Raw genomic sequence first — 17,101 nt, 5'->3', positions numbered from 1 at the left:
TCAAATATTAAAAAATATATATTAACTTAAAATTAGATTGACTGGAATCCTTAAGCAGTTGTTTTGAGTGTCCTGAGTCAGCATTTTCAAGAAAAATTACTCTTGATTTACAGTAGAAATTATTAGTCAAATCAGTGTACCCTTCTTAATCATCAAGACTTGCTTTCAGTCAAAGAAGCTTAAAAGAACTCAGACATAATTACATAATATTTATACTTGCTTTACCACAGATAACAGTATCTTAAAAGTAAAAATCATACATTCCATCACTGATTTTTTTAGTTTATATTTATTCTTATATTCCAAAAGTGAATAAACTTAAGTATCAGTCTGAATGCTAAAACTTGTAGCTTGTGTTGTCAGTTTACTTGGTGAGAATTAAATATGTGGCTATTGTATATTCAACAATTTCCTAGATCCTGGGGAATGCAGTATGAAAGTATACATGGTCTCTGCCCTAAGGCGATTATAATAACGTGGAGGAATCACAAACTTTGAGACTAATGTAAAGCATTTCAGATTCAAGTTCGTTTAGGAACTGACAATAAATGCAACCACAATTCAAAGAAGAAAAAGATCTTTGTGATAGTGTTTAATCAGTGAATATGCTTTTCATAAGAACTGAAATTTTGAACTAGGAAGAAAACTATCAGATGCTACAAGTCTCTTCATATATTCCCACTTTATATTTTATATTTACAACAACTTTATTCATCATTTAGTGAACATTTTCTTGTCAGGCACTTCATGTATATTTGATTTGATACACAGGCTTTTTAAGCATTTCTATGTTCATATACTAACACTATATGTAAGAGTCCTTATGAATTTTATCTTTTTTTGTCTTTTTACTTCATACAACTCCATATTCTGAGTCTTCAATTTGTTATTCAGCTCCACTTCAAGAAACAAGGTGTTCATTTTTAAAAAAAACTTGTGAAGTTCATTTTAGTTATGTATCCTTTGAGAGATTTTGATATGTAAAGTATTAATACCTAGACAAAATATATTTTATAAAAGTTATGAAACTTGATAGTAAAACTTAACACTCATGAACTCACTAACAGCTTAAGAAATACTGCCAATCTCAATGAGGCTCCTTGTGTGTTCCTCCACTGAGGTCTCCCTGTCATTCTCCAAGCCACTGTACCATCTTCTGTCATAGATGACATTTCCAGACTTCTCACTAATACCCTTTATCAGGTTAAGAAATTCACTTCTCTTAAATGGAATTTAAGTTTGCTAAATGTATTTTTCATAAATGGATGATAAATTTTGTTAAATGCTCTCTTTGCATCTATTGAGGTTTTTCTCCTTTAGTCTTTTATTGTAAGTTTGCATTAATAGAATTCCTAATATTTAGCAACCCTTGTATTCTTAGGAGAAGCTCAACTTTTTAAATGGTATTTAATGTTTTTTATAGTGTTCAATTCCATATGCTAATATAATTTTTAGTATTTTGCTTTTATTTTCATAAATGAAGTGGTTTAGTAATTTTCCATTCTGATGTACTCTTTTTTTATAATTCAGGTTTTACTGTCATCACAAAAGGAGTTGGGAAGAGTTTCTTCTTTTTCTCTTTCCTAGAATAATTTATTGAAGACTGAAAATGTCTTTTTCTGAATGTTTAATACAACTCCTAAGAGCCTTCTGGACTTGCTGTTTTCTATAATGTATAACGCTGTTGCATGTTTAGTTAATTTTGGTAATTTACATACATTTCTCCTTTTTTTTTAAATATATATTGGCCTCAAAATTCTCTCAGTTGTTCTATTGTGAATTGAACCACTTTCTTTTTTTTTTTCCTAAAGATTTATTTGTTTCTCTCCCCTCCCCACCCCAGTTGTCTGTTCTCTGTGTCTATTTTGCTGTGTCTTGTTTCTTTGTCCGCTTCTGTTGTTGTCAGCGGCACGAGAATCTGTCTCTTTTTGTTGTGTCATCTTGTTATGTCAGCTCTCCGTGTGTGCAGCACCATTCTTAGGCAGGCTGCACTTTCTTTCGCGCTAAGCAACTCTCCTTACGGGGCGTACTCTTTGTGCGTGGGGCTCCCCTACACGGGGTCACCCCTGCGTGGCAGGGCACTCCTTGTGCGCATCAGCACTGCACATGGGCCAGCTCCACACCGGTCAAGGAGGCCTGGGGTTTGAACCGCGGACCTCCATGTGGTAGATGGACGCCCTAACCACTGGGCCAAGTCCACCGCCCTGAACCACTTTCTTTTATGTCTTTTTTTCTTGAGTAAACTCTTTTGCCCTAAAGTCTATTCTCTCTGGTACTAATGAATTTGAGATCGTTTTTGTCTGATTATGTTTTTTCTTCCTTTAACTTTTCTTTAGAAGTTTTTTAAATTAAATATATCACTTATAAAAATATTTAATTCATCTGAAAATCTGACAGAACATTTAACTGGAGAGTTTAAACCATTTACATGATTATTGATAAATGTATACTCTTTACTTTTTGCTTTTCATTTTTTCTCTTTTTTAAAAAATTTTCCTTATATCTTGCCTTCTTTTGAATTGAATTAATATATTTCTCATTCTATTATTTTATTCTGGCTTGGGAGTTATATATTCTACTTCCGTTCTTCTAGTATTACCTTTGAAATTTTAACACTCATGCTCAACTTCAAAAAATTCAAAGTTAGTATCTTTACCTTCATCTTGAACAATACGGACGTGCTCTTCTTATTTACAGCTACTATTCAACATTTCTGTACCATCTTTGTCATGTATTTCCATAAATTAGTTATTGTTTACATTATTTTATACTGTCAATGTGTAGATTACACCCATGTCTACTAGTATTCCTAATTGTATCTTGGTCCTTCCATCAGGGAAATGTTTTCTTCTTCCTAATAGTATGTACTTTAGAAATTCCTATAGAGAATCTATGGATAATAGTAAACTCAGTTTAGTAGTAAACTCACCTGAAAATGTTATTGTGACCTAATTCTTCAGAATTTTGTTAACTAAAGAATTCTTATTTGGAAGTTAATTCTTTCAGCACTTTGAAGATATTTTTCCACTTTTTTCTGGCTTCCTTGTTGCTATTTAGACTTCAATTGGTATTCATTTGTAACTAAACTGTCTTTTCCCTCTGGCTGCTTTTACTTCTTCTACTTGTCTTTGTTTTCTATATAATATATCCCATGTTAATCTCAGAATGTGAATTCTGTCTTTTCTGTCCTGCTTGAGATTTGCTTTGGTTGGGATTTGTTGTATCTTCCATCCATTCTGAAAATTTTTCATAGTTTCATAGGAGAAATATTTTTCTCCCTTCACCCAGAACCAGTACCAAGAGAGACAAATAGATTGCTCTCTGCTTCTGTAGGGTATTTTTCCCCCAGTTTACTCTTTCCCTGAAGCTGGGTCATTCTCCAATCTTCCTATCCTACAAAGGCCCAAGGCCCTATCTCCTGCTTCTCTGAGGGCAGCAAGTGGTCAGAAGAAAAGCTCTAGGGTAGCCCTGGGAGTAGCAAATTAAATACTTGCTGGACTCCTGATCCTGCTTTATTTCTGATCTCATAGTATTTCTTTCACTTTCTTGAAAGCTCATCAAGTTTTAAGAGGTTTTGTGTATGTTCATGCACATAAATTTTTTTAGTGTGTGTATTTATATACATATGTTAATCTAATTTTTAGAGGATTTGTTTTTTTGCAAGAGTATTTCAGAACCTTTTTTCCTAGAAATGGAAGTCTGTTCTCTACTTTCAGTGGAAATTTTCTCTTTTTTTTTTAATCAAAAATCATATATTTTTTTTCTCCTCTCACTTTTTCTAATAGGTGAGCAGTAGGTCATCCAGTCCTAGCATTAGAATGATCACTACCTCAGGACCAACCTCAGAAAAGCCAACTCGAAGTCATCCATGGACCCCTGATGATTCCACAGGTGACCAGTTTATTACTCATTATAATTACAAAGTTTGAATTTCATCGTATTTATGTTCACTTAGTCATTACAGAGGCAAGTATACCTTAATTTGTATTTTAATATTAATAAGCCAAAATATTTAGCATTAAGTTATGACTTTAAGATTTATTTCTCTCCCCTTCCCCACCCCCGTTGTCTGCTCTCTGTGTCCATTCGCTGTGTGTTTTTCTGTACCTGCTTGCATTATCAGGTGGCACTGGGAAACTGCATCTCTTCTTTGTTGCTTCATTTTGCTGCATCACCTGCCCGTGTGTGCAGCACCACTCCAGGGCCAGCTATGCTTTTTTCACATGGGGCAGCTCTCCTTGCGGGGTGCACACCTTTCACATGGGGCACCCCCGTTTAGGGGTGCCCCTGTGTGGCACAACACTCCTTGCACACATCAGCACTGCGCATGGGCCAGCATACCACACGGGTCAGGACGCCCTGGGGATCAAACCCTGGACACTCTACGTGGTAGATGGACGCTCTTATCAGTTGAGCCACATCCACTTTCCTGCCCTCTGCATTTTTTCACCAGATACTGAACATGTATTTTTATAATTTTTTTTAATTAGAGAAGTTGTGTGGAAAAATAGTACAGACTATACAGAGTTCCTAAACTCTTTCCACCCCCATTAATAACACTTTGCATTAGCATGGTACTCTTGTAATTGATGAAAGAGCATTATGTAATTGTACTATTAACTATAGTCCATAGTTTATATTAGTGTTCACTATAATTCATGGTGTTAATGGCATTCAAAACCTTGTACTACCATCACCCCTTTCCTTTACCAAAATTTTTCAATAAACCCAAAGAGAAATTCTGTACCAATTAACCATTAACTGTGCAATCCCTACCTCCATCCTGAGCCCTGCTGGTCTGTGTCTGGTTGCTGACTCTATGAATTTTAAGCATGCATTTTGAAGATAGTTTGTTTTGAATTTTTTCCTAGTTAGGAAGCATATTGTGTTCTTGATAATTCCATCTGTGATTTTTCTGTTATGATTCATCCTTCTGGATGATAGTAAAAGGTCATTCTTTTTTTTAAGTAACTAAAATAAGCAAAATGGTAAAAGTCATCATCACTATTATCATCATCTCAGTCTTATTTTTTTTAATTATGTTCCTTAGAGAGGAAAATAAAATGCTGAGAGTTGAGTGCTTTGAATCCTTTTTAACTGACGGGGGACTTCATTTCAATTATAAAAACGGGAGTAGAGTTAGCTTAGTGGTTGAGTGCTTACTTCCCTTGTACGAGTTACCATGTTCAATCCTTGGTATCCCCCCCCAAAAAAAAAAATTCTATCAAATAGATCTAAAGAAGTTTGTAAGAGTTATTAAAACTCCCCAACATTAATAACGTAACTGGTCACAGTATTAGTATTAAAATCTATCTGTCCAAAGATAGTGAGGGGATAGTTTTAGTATAGACAAGCAGGAAATCATATGTTTAAGTCATTTAAATTTCCATATCATTAAGAAAATACCTTGATATATGCTCAGTAGTATACTCCTGGAAAACTTATTATTCCTGTGTTTTTAAGTCAGATTTGAGAAAAGTGTTTTCTTAGACCTTGGAAATATAACCATTTGTGATTTCATATAAGTTCAACTGTGTTATTAATAGTGGCAATTAAATTGAAATTCCAAAGTCAGCTTTGTGTCTTTACCCGACTAAAGTACTGCTTAAATGTATTTATAGATATTTGGCATGGTTTAATCAAGTTAATAATTTAATTTTTAAAATTAACTGGATGGTTTTTCTCTGGGTTATGTAAGATAGAACTATGTTTAGCCAGTGTGTACTCTCCAGTTTTAGAAAGTTCAAATTTAGTGATGACAAAAACTCAAGTTTCTCCCCTAGGACAACCCAACCTGGGCTTGTTCAGGACATTCACCACTCTGCACATGTGCAGAATTCCTCAGAGACATGTTTCACTCCTGTGTTAGAAAGGGAAATGCCCTTGCCAGATTTTTATCATTAACATTCAGATATCACTCTTTTTTGGTTCCTGAACCCTCTTATGAGGGAATACTTTCCATGACAAAACAACATTTGTCCAGATCTGGCATTCAACATGGCAGAGCCTCCTAGCTTATGTCTAGACTAATCTAGATATGCTGGTTATCGTGTGACAGGTTGTGAATTCATGAGGGCAAAATCAAAATCCTCCTAAATACCTCTCACTAAGGTTAGAGTAACTATACCCTGCTGTATTTCCACTTCATGTATTCTCCAACCTTCCCACCCCATCTTATTTTTTTTCTTTCTGGCACCTAAAATGTCACAAAATACCAATAATCAGAAATTTTACCTAGGCCCTTGCAGTAATGTCAAATGGATTTTGTCTCTGCCTTGAAATATATTGCAAATGCAATTTTGAATACAAATTGTAATAATTGAGACTTTGATATGACTTTACAATTAGGTCCAGCTTTGCACTATTTCTAAGAAAAGTATTGGTAATCAAGCTAATATAATAAATCACTGGGAAGAGATAGGTAAAGACTTTTCTTTGAAGGCTCACTGGTCCAGGATTAAATTAAGAATAAATATACATAAGTTAAAAACAACCTAATTAGATTAATTTTTTAAATATAAAAGAGAAGCACTTTCTGTGTATTTTCAGGAAAAGTAGACAAAGATTTAATTTAATTATTATAGCAAATAATGAGTGCTCCTCCATTTTAATTTATAATACAGTGGTGTTAAGGAAAGACATATATACCTAAAAGAATATAGTGAGGAAGATATTTAGACCCAGTAGAGGGAGCCACAGAGGGAAGAAAAACGTCACAAAGGCATTTTTGCCATGCTTAGTACTTTACAAAGATACAGAAGTATAAAGCATAGCCCATTGCTTGCAGTCAAATTAGATTACATTAAAAATAAGCTCATCATGCTTTTTGTAATAAAGTAATACATTTGCAGTACAAACTGAATGTTCTGATCATTAAAAGAGAAATCAGTAATAGAAGACCAGGGATAATCCATGACTTCTACAAAACAATAGACTTGGTCTTTAGTCATAAAGTAGAGGGGGAAAAGAAGGCATTCCATGTGAAGGGAATGCATACTTAAAGATTATGAGATGGTAATAAGAATTGTGTTTAGAGGGCCAGAAGAGCTTTCACCTAACTTAAATAAGCATGTTCCTTGACATTCAGGGCAAGAGATTAGATTTGATCAGCATTGAAACTTTACAAAAACAAACTTTCATAGAATAACCTTGCTATCTTGGGGCCAATTACTGATATTAGATACTAAAAACTAGACTTCAATTTAGGTATCGCTGAAAAAGTAAAATCCTACTTCTTGGTTTTAGAGAAAGATGAAATTCAGTGTGCCCTTAAGTTCCTCACTATGAAAGGACTTTGAACAGCAGAATCCTTGGATTTTTTTCCCATCCCCAGAATACTGTGAAACATTGATATATTTTACTTAATTCTAAAATACATATCAGATACAGAGTGTGATATAAGATATAGCAAAGATTTCGGAAAGAGTAATAGGAGTGGAAATGTTAAATTGAGGAAAATCATTCAAGGTATTTAATTCATTTTTCCTATAAAGTCAGCAGGAAATAATTTTTAATCAATTTTAGTTTTGTGGAAAGCAATGTTCCTTGGGAGCATATTGTAATTACTGTTAGGTGGGAAGAAGTTTGGTCAAAGAGATAACAAATTAAGTATTTCTTGTTTAGTCACTTCCAGAAAACATTTGTGTTAATTCATGTGATTTTAGGGTAAGTACCCTAAAGCTTTACTTGGCAATACTTTCTCTGTTCCACTTTAGTGTCTCATAAACATTACTTTTTCTATCAGAAATACAAACTTGATTATCTTAAATTACCTTCCTTTATAATTCACCATTTAATATTAGTAATAATAATAATGATAGCCGTCATGACCATATGATCATATAATGAGTTCTTACCATGTGTCAGCACTGGTGCTTTTTCTTACATAAATTATCTCATTTGGTCTGTTTTTGGCTTTTGGAGTTATTTGAAAGCACATTCCCAATGATTTTTAAACACGTAAAACTGGAGTATCAGTCAGCAATAAATTAGGAGGTTACTGAACCATCAGACTGTCCTTAGTTTTTTATTGGATTGAATATACTGCCCCGGCTCCCATCCTGACCTTGCCTTTATCTGTACCACTCCCTAAAGGAATTATTTGTCAGAAAAAGACTAAACAACTCACTCATATAAGTCATTTATTCTCTACTCACAATGGAAAGCAGCTACTTCTGAAACTCTTCTACCTAAATGTTACTGTTGGGATGAGACCATCCCTTGCTCTTGATACAGGTAGCTTTGTCTCTTGTACTTCTTTGGATATACAAACAGAACCACTGTCCAAATAGTTTATATGGTTGACTGATTATTTGAATTAATCAATTTAACTATTTTTTGACATTACATTGAGCCAGTGTAATTTCTTTGTTTCCATACTCTTCATATGTGTAATATACTTCCATCAATGACATCTCTCATTTTATGCAGTGATTCTCATTGGAAGGGGCAGGATCAGGGTGTGAGGATCACATTAGATTGTATAGCAATTGAAAATGGTCCACTGGAAGAGAATGTGTCTCTTACTTTCTCCTCGTCCCCATTAAGAAACACTGCTGTTGACACAGTTGACATAGCTTGATAGGAAGCCTTGCATGATAAAGGAAAATGGGGTTTCTTTAGGCAGGATCAGTTAAGACAGAACTTTAGACACCTTATTCCCATGTCACTATATTTGTTTTTAATTAAACAAGGGTTTATAAGTGCTAATATATTAGATTCTGTTCATTTTATAGCCAACTTAAATTGTAAGTATGAGAATATGATTGTATTCTAATTTCTGGTAACTAGCCATCCACTGTTTACCTTTAGACTTCAAAAATAGACTTTGCTTGGGGAGCAGATGTGGCTCAAGCGGTTAAGCGCCTGCTTCCCACATGGGAAGTCCTGGGTTTGGTCCCCAGTGCCTTCTAAAAACAAATAAACAAAAAACAACAAGAAAACAAATGAAAAAACCAATTCGAAGAGCCAATGTAGCTCAGTGGTTGAGCACTAGCCTCCTACATATGAGGTCCCGGGTTCAATCCCCAGCCCTGGTACCTCAAAAAATAAAAATAAAAAAGACTTATCGCCTAAAGCTTTAATCTTTTTCATTATTAGTAATAATTACTTTTATTTCACAAATTATTTGCCTTAGAAAAAATTATATACCAATTCCTTATGCATGCTTACTATGTTTGTAAGTATTTATGACAGAGAATAAATAAAATACATGCTTGAATTCCAGATACCAATGGATCGGATAACTCTATCCCAATGGCTTATCTCACACTGGATCACCAATTACAGGTAAAGAAGTACTTCGTCAGTGATTGTTTACTTTTTCCATCTTAGAGAATTTATCTTTGAAGCTGAATACTCTGTTCTTCTCTATCATGGTATATTCATTTATGTTTGTAATGGACCTCTTTAAACTTTTTAAATCATGGTAAAATAAATGATTCTTTAAATTAGGTTAATCAGGTTTAAATTTGACAAAAAACTGTCATCTTTTTTAAAAAATCTTTTATTAAAATGTATTCATAAAGCATACAATCCACCCAAAGTCCAATCAGTGGTATTTGGTATAATCACAGAGCTGTGCAGTCATCACTTCAATCAATATTAGAGTGTTTTCATTACTACAATACTAATAATAATTAGACAAAAAGCTCTACCCCTTAGTAGTCACCTCTCAATCTCTCTCTCTTTCCCTGCCATACATAACCGCTATTCTGTTTCTATCTCTGTAATTTATTTATATTTATATTTTGTATAGATGGAGTCAAACAGTATGTAGTACCTTTTGTGTAGTTTCTTTCACTTAGCATATTTCCTTTTTTTTAACCGTTGATGGAATATTATTAATTTATTAATACACTACTATCCATAGTTTGTTTTGGTTGTATTTTTGCCCAAATACCAACATCTTGGAACATTAACATACATTTTTTTCTGTTTCAGAGAAAAATAATTTTATATATGCTTGTGACCCATTGTCATTTTTCACATAAGGGTTCATTATGCTATACAGTCCAAAGTTTCATTTTTTAGCTTTCCTTCTAGTGATGAATGCTTAGACTTCCCTTTCAACCACTATCCATAATGTCTATAACTAGCACTGCTTTCACCATTTCTGTTCATTTCCGAAGATTTATGAAACAACCTTTTTACCAATTCTGTACAGATTAAAACCTCAGCTTTCCATTCTCTAAACTCATTCTGTTTTCTGGTGACCTGTATCATAGTTATTAACCCCATCAGTTTGCTCATTATATTTCATAATAGTGAAATCACACTATATTTGTCCTTTTGTATCTGGCTTGCATCTCTCAGCATAATGTCCTCCAGGTTCATCATGTTGTCATACGCGTCACAACTTTATTTCTTCTTACAGCTGAATGTCGCATATTTTTACCACAATTTCTTTATCCATTCATTGGTTGATGGACACCTGGGTTGTTGCCATCTTTTGGCAAGGATAAATTACCATGGACATCGGTGTGCAGATGTCTGTTTGTGTCACTGCTCGCAGTTCTTCGGGGTATATACCTACTAGTGATATTGCTGGGTCCCTTGGCAGATCTATATTTAACTTCCTTAGGAACTGCCAAACAGTCTTCCACAGTTCCTATACCATTCTACATTCCCACTAACAGTGAATAAGCATTTCTATCTTTCCCCTTTCCAACACTTGTAGTTTTCCAGTTTTTTTAATATTATCCATTCTAATAGATGTAAAATGACATCTCGTAGCTTTGAATTGAATTTCTCTGATCACTAGTGATATTGAACATTTTTTCATGTGATTTCCTCTATATATATTTCTTCTTTAGACAAATGTCTATTCAGGTTGTATTAGTCAGCCAAAAGGGCGCCAATGTAAATTACCAGAAATCTGTTTGCTTTTATAAAGGGTATTTATTTGTGGTAAAAACTTACAGTTACAGGGTCCTAAAGAGTACAATATACAATAAAGAGTACAGTGTACAATAAGAGTACTTTCTCACAGAGTCTGTTGCCAAGTGTTGAAGCAAGATGATGGGTGATCTCTGCCTGATCTCTCCTTCCTTCTTTCTCTTAAGTTTCTGTGAGTTTAGCTTCTTCCAATCTCAGCTATAGGCTGGCATAGAGCTCGTCTCACTTCCCAGGGCTTTAGCTGTTTGAGCCATCCCCTTTCTGTCACTTGGCAGGACCAAAATGACCAAGTTCTCTTCTCGTCCATGTGTATGGAGCGTTCTCTCTTCCTGTGTGTTTTCTTGCATGAGTGTTGGTTTATATCAGCCGACCAGGGGGCAGGGCTGTACTGATGTGGTCAAATCAAAGTACTAATCTTAACAGGTAGCTTAAGACAAGACAATGTCAGCTGAATCTTAATGCATTCAAAGAATCTCACACCCAGAGGAACAGACCAGTTTACAAACATAATCACTGTCCTTTTTGGAATTCATAAATAATACCAAGCTGCTACACAAGTCTTTTGCCCATTTTTTAATCAGGTCATTTGTCTTTTTTTTGTTGAGTTGTGGGTCCCTTTATGTATCATGGATATTAAACTTTTATTGGATGTGTGATTACCAAGTATTTTCTCCCATTGCATCTGCTGCTTTTTCACCCTCTTGACATTTATTTGAGGTGCAAAAGTGTTTAATTTTGAGGAGGTCTATTTACCTATATGTTCTTCAGTTGCTCATGCTTTGGGTGTAAAGTTTAAGAGACCTCCACCTACCACAACATCTTGAAGATGTTTCCCTACGTTGTTGTTTAGAAGTTTTGTGATGGCTTTTATATTTAGGTCTTTGATCCATTTTGAGTTGATTCTTTTATCGGGGATGAGATAGAGGTCCTCTTTCATTCTTTTGGATATGGATATCCAGTTTTCCCAGCACCATTTGTTGAAGAGACTGTTTTGTCCCAGTGAAGTAGACTTGGTAGATTTGTCAAAAACCAGCTGACCATAGAGGTGTGAGGGTCAGTTTATGATCTCTGAATTCTATTCCATTGATGAGTGTGTCTATCTTTAAGTCAGCACCGTGCTGTTTTGACCACTGTAGCTTTATAATATGTTTCAAGGTCAGAAAATGTGAGTCCTCTTACTTTGCTCTTCTTTTTTAGGATGTTTTGGCTATTCAGTTCCCCTTTCCCGTCCAAACAAATTGGTAGATGACATTTCTATTTCTGTAAAGTAGGCTGTTGGAATTTTGATTGGGGTTGCATTGAATTTATAAATCTGTTTGGGTGGGATTGATGTCTTTGCTATATTTTGTCTTCTACTTCATGAACATGGAATGTCTTTCTATTTGTTTAGGACTTCTTTGATTTCTTTTAGGAGTGTTTTGTTGTTTTCTGAATATACATCCTTTATATATCTGGTTAAGTTAATTCCTATATACTTAACTCTTTTTCTTGTAAATGGAATTTTATTCCCTTCTCGATTATTCATTACTAGTGTATAGAAACATTTTTGTGTTGCTCTTGTATCCTGCCACTTTGCTGAACTTGTTTATTAGTTCTGATTTCTTTATAATAGATATTATCAGTATTTTCTAAGTATAAGATCTTGTCATCTGCATATAGTGAGAGTTTTACTTCCTCTTTTCCAATTTGGATGCGTTTTATTCCCTTTTCTAGTCTAATTGCTCTAGGTAGAACATCTGACTCAGTGTTGAATAACAGTGGTGACAGTGGGCTTCCTAGCCTTGTTCCTGCTCCTAGAGGGCAAGCTTTTCAACCTCTCCATATGGAGTATGGTACTGACTGTGGGTTTTTCATCTATGCCCTTTATCATGTTGAGGAACTTTCCTTCTATTCCTATCTTTTGAAGTGTTTTTATCAAGAAAGGATGCTAGATTTTGTCAAATGCCTTTTCTGCATCAATCAAGATGATCATGTGGGTTTTTTTCCTTCATTTGTTAATGTGGTATATTACATTAGTTCATTTCCTTGTGTTGAACCAACCATGCATACCAGGAATAAAACCCACCTGATCATAGTATTTTTTTTTTAAAGATTTATTTATTTATATTTCTCTCCCCACCCCGGTTGTCTGTTCTCTGTGTTTATTTGCTGTGTCTTCTTTGTCTGCTTCTGTTGTTGTCAGCGGCACGGGAATCTGTGTTTCTTTTTGTTGCATGATCTTCTGTCAGTTCTCCGTGTGTACAGCACCATTCCTTGGCAGGCTGCTCCCTCCTTCATGCTGGGCAGCTCTCCTCACAGGCACACTCCTTGCGCGTGGGGCTCCCCTTCGCGGGGGACACCCCTGCATGGCAGGGCACTCCTTGCACACATCAGCACTGCGCATGGGCCAGCTCCACACGGGTCAAGGAGGCCCGGGGTTTGAACCGCAGACCTCCCATGTGGTAGACGGACGCCCTAACCACTGGGCCAAGTCCGCTGCCCTGATCATAGTATTTAATTCTTTTAATATGCTGTTGAATTCTATTTGGAGGTATATTGTTGAGAATTTTTGCATCTATGTTCATTAGAGAAAATTGGTCTATAATTTTCTTGTATCTTTATCTAGCTTTGGTGTTAGGATGATATTGGCTTCATAAAATGTGTTGAGTAATTTTCCTTCCTTTTCAATTTTTTGCAAGGTTTTAACGGAATTGGTGTTAATTCTTCTCAAAATGCTTGGTTAAATTCACCTGTGAAGCCATTTGGTCCTGGACTTTTCTTTGTTGGGAGATTTTTGATGACTGATTCAATCTCTTTAAATGTGATTGGTTAGTTGAGTTCTTCTATTTCTTGTAGAGTCTTTGTAGGATAATTGTGCATTTCTAGGAATTTGTCCGTTTCATCTAGGTTATCTGTTTTGTTTGCATACAGTTTCTCATAAAATCCTCTTATGATCCTTTTTCTGTGGAATCAGTTGTAATGTCCCCCCTTTCATTTCTGCTTTTATTTATTTACATCTTTTCTCCTATTTTGTCAGCCTAGTTAAGGGGTTGTCAATTTTATTGATTTCAAAGTATCAGCTTTTGATTTTGTTGATTTTTCTCTATTTTTTTGTTAGCAATTTTATTGATTTCTGCTCTGATCTTTATTATTTTTTTCCTTCTGCTTGCTTTGGGATTGGTTTGCCGATCTTTTTCTAGTTTCTTGAAGTGTGTTCAGTTACGTCTTTGATTTTAACTCTTTTTTCTTAATATAGGCATTTAGAGCTACAAATTTCCCTCTCAGCACTGCCTTCACAGTATTCCATACATTTTTGGGTGTTTTATTTTTCATTTTTAATTTATTTTTCCCCACCCTCTCGTTGTTTGCACTTGCTGTGTCTTTAGGGGGCACCAGGAATCAAACCCAGGACTTCTGATGTGGAAGGGAGGGGCCCAGTCACCCAAGCCAACTCCGTTCCCTGCTTTGTTATGTCTCTCATTATGTTTTCTCTTCATGTGTCTCTTGTTGCATCAGCTTGCCACGCCCACCTATCACATCAGCTCGCTGTCTTGCTCATTTTCTTCAGGAGGCACTAGGAACCTCGGCTCCCTGCTCAGCTGTGTACTCATTATATCCTTCTTGTGTCTCTTGTTGCATCATCCCCTTGAGTCAGCTCGCCGCACGCTCCCATGCCATCAGCTCACTGTCTTCTTTAGGAGGCACTAGGAACAAAACCACGGACCTCCCATGTGGTAGGTGGGAGCTCAGTCGCCTGAACGACATCTGCTTCCCTCCCATAAGTTTTGATAAGTTGTATTTTTGTTTTCATTTTTCTCAAGATATTTACTAGTTTCTCTTACAGTTTCTCCTTTGACCTACAGATTGTTTAGGAGTGTGTTGTTTAGCCTCCATGTATTTTCTCATTTTCCACTTTCCCACCAATTACTGATTTCCAGCTTCATTTCATTATGATCCAAGAAGTTGCTTTGTGGAATTTCAGTCTTTTTAATTTATTGAGACATGCTTTGTGACCCATGTGGTCTATCCTAGAGAACTAACCATGAGCACTCAAGAAGAATGTATAGCCTATTGATTTTGAGTGCAGTGTTCTGTATATGTCTGTTAGGTCTAGTTGTTGTTTTTTATTATATTTCATTCTTTTTTTCCCCCCCAAGATGCCTCCCTCATCTGCTTGCTTGTTATCTGCTCAGGTTTTTTTGCTCATTGTCTGCTCATTTTTTGTTTTGTTATTTTTTGTTTTTTGCTCATTGTCTGTTTTTTTCTTTAGGAGGCATGGGGAAGCAAACCTGGGACTTCCCATGTGGGAGGTGGGCACTCAACTGCTTGAGCCACATCTGCTCCCCTGTCTAGGTTTTTATTCATATTGTTCAAGTTCTTTTTCCTTACTGATCTTCTGTCTAGTTGTTCTATCTATTGATGTTGGTAGTATGTTGAAGTCTTCAACTTTTATTGTAGAGTCGTCTATTTCTTTCAGTTTTATCAGAAATTGCCTCATGTATTTGAGGCATCCTAGATAGGTGCATAGATATTTATGACTATTACTCCTTCCTGGTGGATTTTCCTTTTTATTAATGTACATAAAATCACCTGCATCTCTTACAACTTGTTTACATTTAAAGTTTGTTTTATCCAATATTTGTCTAGCTACCCCTGTTCTTTTTTGGTTACCGTTTGCTTGAAATATCCTTTTCCAACACTTCATTTTCAGCCCATTTGTATTGTTGGGTCTAAGGTGAATCTCTTGTAGACAGCATATGGATGGCTTTTGGTTTTTTTTAATCCATTCTGTCAGCCTGTATATTTTGATTGGGAAGTCTAATGCACATTCAGTATTATTTAAGTGCATTATTTACTTCATTTGATCCTTTGGTTTCATGTCATATCTTATTTCATCTGTCCTTTTAGCCTTTTGGTTATCCTTTCTAATAGTTTCACTTCTTTGCTCTCCTCCAAGCCTTTCTCTCTACTTTCCTTTTCAGACTGCAGAACTCTATACTGCTTCCTGCAGAGCCGGATTTTTGTTTACAAACTCTCATAGTTTCTGCTGGTTGTGAATATTTTTAACTCACTTTCATATTCAAAGGACAATTTTGTTAGATAAAGAATTTTTAGTTGGCAATTTTTCTCTTTCAATATCTTAATTATATCTTCCTAACCCCACCCCCAACCCCCCTCCACCCCCCGTTGTCTGCTCTCTGTGTCCATTCGCCGTGTGTTCTTTTGTGACCGCATCTATCCTTATCAGCGGCACCGGGAATCTGTGTTTCTTTTTGTTGCATCATCTTGTTGTGTCAGCTCTCTGTGCATGCGGCACCACTCTTGGGCAGGCTGCATTTTCTTTCACGCTGGGTGGCTCTCCTTATGGGGCGCACTCCTTGCGCGTGGGGCTCCCCTACACGGGGGACACCCCTGTGTGGCAGGGCACTCATTGCGCGCATTAGTGCTGCACATGGGCCAGCTCCACACAGGTCAAGGAGGCCTGGGGTTTGAACCATGGACCTCCCATGTGGTAGGTGGACACCCTATCCATTGGGCCAAGTCCGCTTCCCTCTTAATTATATCTTACCACTGTGTTCTCGTCTCCATGGTTTCTGATGAGAAATCTATATAAGTCTTACTGGTTGTTCCTTGTATGTGATGGTTTGCTTCTCCCTTGCTGCTTTCAGAATTTTGTCTTTATCTTTGGCATTTGACATTCTGAGTAATATGTGTCTTAGAGTAAGTCTGTTTGGATTTATTCTGATTAGAGTACCCGGCGCTTCTAGGACATGGAAATTCATATCCGTTGTAAAAGTCAAAAAATGTTTGGCCATTCTTTCCTCATATACTCTTTCTGTCCCTTTTTCCCTTTTCTTCTCCTTCTGGAACTCCCATGACACATGTTGTTGCACTTCATGATATTTAACTCCCTGAGCCCCTGCTCAATTTTTTCCATTCTTTTCTCTCTCTTTAAATTCATTTGTTCTGTCTTCTGCATCACTGATTCTTCTGATTTCAGATCTGCTGTTATATACCTCTATGTGTTTTTAATCTCACCTATTATGTCTTTCATTCCCATAAGTGCTGTTATTTTTCTATTCAAGTTTTTAGAGTCCTCTTTGTGTTCATCCAGTTTCTTCTTAATGTCCTTTACCTCTTTAGCCATATTGTCTTTCAACTCCTTGATGGTGATTTAGAAGATGTGTTTGAACATCATTGATTATTGTCTCATATCCTTTTTCTC

The 17,101-nt window shown here is 35.9% G+C and overlaps 1 protein-coding gene across 2 annotated transcripts in view; it reads left to right on the top strand.

The window, feature by feature from the left end:
• Positions 1-17,101, top strand: part of MAP3K7 (mitogen-activated protein kinase kinase kinase 7) — an 86,301-nt gene that overhangs the window by 59,619 nt on the left and 9,581 nt on the right. For both annotated transcript variants that reach the window (XM_004454535.5, XM_004454533.5), the window contains 2 exons: positions 3,786-3,891; positions 9,227-9,288. In XM_004454535.5, coding sequence (XP_004454592.2) covers positions 3,786-3,891; positions 9,227-9,288 — 168 coding nt within the window. The remainder of the gene's footprint in view (positions 1-3,785; positions 3,892-9,226; positions 9,289-17,101) is intronic.

The sequence above is a fragment of the Dasypus novemcinctus genome, chromosome 11, assembly GCF_030445035.2.
Source record: "Dasypus novemcinctus isolate mDasNov1 chromosome 11, mDasNov1.1.hap2, whole genome shotgun sequence".
NCBI classification, from domain to species: Eukaryota; Metazoa; Chordata; class Mammalia; order Cingulata; family Dasypodidae; genus Dasypus; species Dasypus novemcinctus.
The sequence above is the reverse complement of the archived record's forward strand: the minus strand, read 5'-3'. Positions and strand labels throughout refer to the sequence as shown.